This window comes from Nicotiana attenuata, unplaced genomic scaffold (assembly GCF_001879085.1).
Source record: "Nicotiana attenuata strain UT unplaced genomic scaffold, NIATTr2, whole genome shotgun sequence".
NCBI lineage: Eukaryota > Viridiplantae > Streptophyta > Magnoliopsida > Solanales > Solanaceae > Nicotiana > Nicotiana attenuata.
The window spans coordinates 276,500-283,100 of NW_017670448.1; the positions used below are offsets into that span (position 1 = coordinate 276,500).

At 28.4% G+C, this 6,601-nt stretch overlaps 1 protein-coding gene across 1 annotated transcript; it reads right to left on the minus strand.

Annotated features, from left to right (window-relative positions):
• Positions 1-2,406: 2,406 nt before the first annotated feature.
• On the minus strand, positions 2,407-4,505 carry LOC109239540. The gene is made up of 9 exons (XM_019406121.1): positions 4,316-4,505; positions 4,142-4,238; positions 3,933-4,057; positions 3,545-3,675; positions 3,398-3,459; positions 3,106-3,211; positions 2,849-3,043; positions 2,689-2,739; positions 2,407-2,583 (listed from the first exon to the last, which is right to left on the minus strand). Exons 1-9 carry the CDS (start codon positions 4,503-4,505, stop codon positions 2,407-2,409), a joined length of 1,134 nt encoding a protein of 377 aa, XP_019261666.1.
• Between the last annotated feature and the right edge of the window lie 2,096 nt (positions 4,506-6,601).

The following is a 6,601-nucleotide window of genomic DNA, read 5'->3' on the forward strand; positions in this document are numbered from 1 at the left end:
GCACTTGTGACACTGGGTTCAGAGATTTGTAGCAGACGTTTTACAGTTTTAGCTTCCGCATTTATATTTTTTATTATTGCAGTTGAAATAGTTCTTCTCGATTAATTAAATTTAAATTGTTAAGAAGGATAAATTGTTCTAACGTTGGCTTGCCTAGCAAGTGAAATGTTAGGCGCCATCACGGCCCCGATGGTGGGAATTCCGGATCGTGATAATTTTACACTAGTACTTTAATTATTTTGATAAAATCATCATTTAAATTAACCTACTTAATTCCATGATTATCATATTAGAAAATTAAAAATTCTGGAAAGGAAAATGAAAAGAAAATTTAAATAGGAAATGAAAGTTGAAGGGAGAAAAACTCTACTGTTTAATATTTCATTTATGGCACAAGAGTCTATATAATTATCAACTAAAAAAAGATAAAACAAATACTATTTCATAATAAATAACCTACTTAATTCCATGATTATCATATTAGAAAATGAAAAATTATGGAAAGGAAAATGAAAAGAAAATTTAAATAGGAAATGAAAGTTGAAGGGAGAAAAACTCTACTGCTTAATATTTCATTTATGGCACAAAAGTCTATATAATTATCAACGAAAAAAAGATAAAACAAATACTATTTCATAATAAATAACAGTCGGTGGTGTTGCTTAATAAAAAATTACAGAAATGATACTAATATGCAATTTCATGAACACTCATAGAAAGAGACAATGAACCTGGAGACAATGAACTTACATGTTAAACTTGCAATTTTACTGCTTTCCTTAGCTATTTCTTCTTTTAAAAGTCGATCTATATAAGTTGCTGATTCATTTCTTAGCCGATGGAAAAAGCATGACGACAAAGCAAACCAAAGGTCCTTAGCTAAGAGGTAAGAAGGCTTACATTGAGATCATCTCAAGTAGCAATAAATTATATTGGGGCTAAACTTTATCATTTAATAAAGGTTATAATAGTCAATTAACTTTTGAAGGAGTTTTCTGTAATTCAATCTTTAAATTGGGGCTTCATATATATATATATATATATATATATATATATTTGTTTTTCTTCTTGTTTTGCATAAATCTTAATCGCTCACTAATATTATTCTTTCCTTGACTTCCAAAATTTAATTAAATTAACCATAAAAGTTAAGTTAGAACACCTAATTATCATAGACTGATAAAGAGAGAATATTATGTTCGAAGGAAACTATGTGTTTTCATAGTTTTCTCTTGGAACATGTAAGAATATTTTTTTTTGTAGTATTATTATGTCATGATAATAGTAATACTAGCATACTGAACCCAAAAAAAAGTATACTAGTATAGTATTTTAGTATTTCATTTCTTGATTTTCTTAAAGTTGTCTGTCTTCGGCCCAATGGAAACAGTGGACCATTAAATAACTCTTATAGCTTGTTTAGCCACGCTTCTCCCCAAGCTAAAAGTACTTTTTTTCCTTAGAAAAAGTGCCTTTTTTCTCAATTTGAGGTGTTTGGCCAAGCTTTTTTGGGGAAAAAAGTACTTTTGGATAGAAGCAGAAACAATTTTTAAGAAGTAGAAAAAAATAGCTTCTCTCCAAAAGAAGAAGCAGTTTTGACTTTTCTTCTTGCCAAAAATATTCTTAGAAAAATATTATATATACCATAATAATCTTACTTAGTTTAAACTATTAAGTAATACTAGTATTAGTACCCGCGTGATGCGTGGATAATTAAAAAGAACAATCTACACCGTGAAGTTTAATATGTTAGTTAATACCATCTTTACAACCAAACATTAAAAATATTTTAAGACTCCAGTAAAACTTTCATTCCATCTCCTAGTAAATGTTCCATAAAAAATAATGATACTATACAATTTGTTTGATATGAATGTTTCACGAAAAATAATGATGCTATACAATTTGCTTGATATGAAGCATGTGCTTAAGGGAACATTTGTAGCAAATGCTCATGATATATTGCAGTGAATTTTTCAAAAGTTGTCCTCTGTATTGAGGCAATGATGAAGGAACATGAATTATGTCAAACATTAGCTTATTCAGAATCAAAATGTATGCGGCAATGCATATGCAAAAACTGATTTTCTGCTAAGGCTCTCTCTTTATTATTGTATGGCATTTGTGGTAATTGAAACTTTTTACTCTTTCTAACATTCCACTGGCTTTGTCTATTAGCCTAACAATAACATAAAGAGTAAAGTTAATTTTTTTTAGCATATTTAGAAGGTGAAAGACGTTTTTGCAACAAAGAGCTAACTCTTATAGTATGAATTCAAAACAATAACATAAATAGTAAAGTTACTTCAAAATAACGACATAACAAAATATTAGTAAGAATCACTTAGTTCATAGCCAAAGCTAACTGCTGAAAAGTAAGTCAAGTACTCCACTAAGTTATTTCAGTTAAAGCTTGTGCAACAACTCATGAATTTTTCTCCTTTTAATCACTCTCTTCACCCTGTTGCTTGATAATTGTCCCATATCATCATCAACTTCTACAGTGGTTGCTCCATCATCGTCTCTAGTTCTCTTGGCAGGGGTCCGTTTAGGAGAGATCATCTCATTATCAGCCATAGAATCCTACAAAAGCAAAATAGTGAAGGTTGACATAATCAAAAGTAGAAAATCATTTACCATTGTCAATGTATCATGAGAAGCTCTTTAATGAAACTATACATTAATCACCTTGTCTCTCGTATCTCCACTTGTGACTTGTTCATTATTGAAATCTGGATCCTAAATTGATATCATAGTTGAAAAGTTAACAAAATAATGCGTAATAAGTTTTAGCATTGAACTCACAATTCAATATATATTATGAGGAATTTGAGTAAAGATCACATACAGTAAAGGTATCTGCTTCTGAAGACGGACTATATTTTTGTATAATGTCCTCATCGTCGCTGACCTTAACGACAATATAAACTTCATCATTCTCATCGATGTTGGAAGATTTAACCGTCAGTTTAAACATGAATTTTCTATCCAGAATAGCTTCAATCTCCAATGGATGAGAACACTCATAAGCAGCACCAGAAGTCTAAACCAATGTTAGTATTAGAAGTGCTAAAACTATGAAACAATGGAAATAAAATAACATACCTCTACTACACCTTCTTTCAAGGTGTCAGCAGACTTTCCAATGAGTTTTGTTGCCTCACGATCCCAAAGCAACAAAGAAATGCCATCAATTATTCGAACCTGAAGCCTGTATCTGATAGCTTCTTTAAGTTAAAAACCTTTTTTAACTTAAATTTATGTTCTAATAATCTTTAATTAAGCATAGATTACGGTCAAACTTTTTCAGAGCAGAATGATCAACACGTTCACATTTCTTGCAGTAAAACTTATTTCCAATTTTATCAACTTTCTTCGAGCATTTTTTACACCCTACATATGACCATCCCTTTTAAGTTCTAAATTTACTACGGTAGTAACAATCCAGATTTGCCCTTCCTGTAAAAAAGAAATCCAATATATTATATAAGATGACAGATCTATATTTGTTAGTCATGGTTTGTCTAAAGAACATTTTACTTACCTGCATGAAATCAATTAATTCTCCAATGTTTTTAACTTTCACATTTCCAAGAGCCAGTTCTTCAGAAACAGAATAACTACGTTGAGAAGTTGTTTGACTAATCCTCTCAAAGTTAACTTCACGCCCACTTCCTAATATGCATTTATCCAATTTTATATTAGTTCTAAATGTGCTAAAAAAAAGTTATGTATTACATATATAAATTTAATATTGTATATAAAAAACCTGGATATAAATTCAACAACTTGTGGAATATCAGGATTAATCCAACGCTTCGAGGAATGCTAAGTATTACGCACAGAATATTTGCCTACATATAAAATTAACTTTAATTTAAAAACACACACACACAAATAGAAGTCAAATCTAAATATTATGATATGAGTACCTTGAAATTTGTGAGCTTTTATGAGCTGCATAACTACTATGACACATTGATTGGGTGATCCATCCAAGTGGGGCAAGATTTCATCTATAAATTCTCCCCAAAATATTGCTGAAATATTGTTCCTCCTATATGTAAAATACACAAATTAATAATGAGAAAATAATAGTAATTGAATCTATAACTAATTCAATTCATGGTTGCAAGCGTACGCATGATCCTCAAGCTCCAAATTCATAAAGGTACTTGTTTTACCACCTTGATTGTACGATTCTACGTTACCATGACCAATAACTTCTCCTATGACACCTGCCATATTTAAATAAATAGTTATAAATAAGGTGATAAAACATTCAACAAAAAATAGTGAAAGGCAAAACAATTACCGAATAGTTCATTCTCATCAACCTCAAGTTGATTTGTGAGATGCTCATAAGGCTTAAAGTTGAAGATATTCAAACTAAACTGTGGATCACTAATTTCATCCACACTCTTCCTATGAGAAAATGTCAATTTCAATTTATGCTTGCTGGTCTTAATTTTCAGATTGTTTGGTCCAACCACAAAGTTTTTCATAACGTACAATCCTATTTCATGTATTTTTGTTTTGAAAATATGCATAACAGCTCTTCAAATAGTTGCATGAATTCAATCTCCCTAAGATAAAAAATGTGAAAAGAAGTTTAAGTTAGTAAGGCGCATAAGTTGAAAAAAATACATTACTACTCGAAAAAAGTAACAACATGTAAAAGAGTATGCACCTTTTCATCTTGAATAATTAATTCAATTGAATTAGAATTTTCTTGTTTCTCGCGGTCTGGAATGTGCCATAATCTAACAACACAAACCTACAAATTCCAACTCATTTTGGACATTGATATTTCGCTGATATAGTTATAGTTTGGAGCCATACTTTGCAGAAGTTTATGTGGAAGCTAAACCCTAAGCAATATAGAGAAGCCAACCCTAAAGAAAAGTTGCTTAAATAAATATTTCTAAGGAAAGACTATCATAGTAAATCAATTTTTATGTATATGAAATCCTAATATTTAAAAAAGGCATGTGTAAATCAATTTGTATGTGTGAGTTCTGAAGAAATGATACGAATCTTTCATTTTTTAGCTTTTGGCATTTTTTAATTTTCAACGTTTTTTTTGTGGTTAATTAAAATTTATTAACCACCAAACCTTGATTTTTCTTGTCTTTTTCCTTTGTCCTCTTGTTGGTTTTTTGAATACTATTTCCTTTAAAATAATATAAATGTAAGATACAAAATGTTTATTTAATTATTTCTTTCTTAAAAAAAGAATATCTGCCATAACTGAATTATACACAAAATTTAATTAAAGATACCTATAATAATGTATAACGTTCGCAAATAAGGTCAGATACGAAGCTTGTACTAAATATAGAATTATTATTTCAACTTAAAATTAATGTGTAAGATACAAAATAAAATTTTAATTGATTTTTTCTCAAAAAAGAATACCTACCATAATTGAATTATACACAATATTTAATTAAAGATACCAAAACTCATAAACAAAAAATGTTTATTTAATTATTTCTTTCTTAAAAAAGAATACCTACCATAACTGAATTATACACAAACTTTAATTAAAGATATCTATAATAATGTAGATACCTATATTAATGTATATTGTTCGCAAATAAGGTCAGATACAAAGCCTGTACTAAATATAGAATTATTATTTCAACTTATAATTAATGTGTAAGATACAAAAAAGAAATTTTAGTTGATTCTTTCTCAAAAAAGGATACCTACCATAACGTAATTATACACAAATTTAAGTAAAGATACTTATAGCTATAATATATTTGTTTGCTTAATGAAAGTTGCATCCCTCTTTGTGTATGTCCAACAGATTCTCAAAAAGAGAACATTTTTAGTTTTAAATGTTAAAATAATTGGCTTTGATTAATTAAAGAATGAAATTCAATTTATAGAAAATCTCGGACTATTACTTTCATTAAATATTTTTCCATTTATAATCCAAATTTTTTTATATTGTCTTGAAATTGCCAAGTGGCTTCATTTTAGCTTGCCACTTGGCTTAACCACATTGCAAACTACTCTCCTTTTAATATAACTAGTATTAGTACCCGCGCGATGCGCGGACATAAAACATATCAAATTATGATTTGGGTTGAAATTAAATGTGCCCAGCGTGACAATCACAATCAGATGAGAATTTTATTTATAATTTTCGAATCTGTTTTTAAGAAAAGCCCATCAAAGGGAAAAAAGGATAAACAAACCAAAGCCAATTCGAAATGCAATTCACTTTGACATTATACTTTGGATCAAAGAAATGAGATGGAAATGATGAATTTAATATATATAAGATAAATATATATTTTTTAATCAACAATATAAATATTTATTTTGTTTTAAAAATATTGCTTGAAAATTTCAAATTATTTAATTTTTTATAATATTATTAAGTATTGTATATTTACTTTATTTTATTTTATAAATGTATGATTATAAATATCCACTTATTATCTCTAATTTATTTTATGACTTGAGTTACGTGAACTTATCCATATTATGACTTTTCTTATCATAATATAAAAAACTTTCTCATCTCAAATTTAAATTAGTTTTTTACCTCTTTTTCTCTATGATAAAAAATCTGAATTTTTATTTA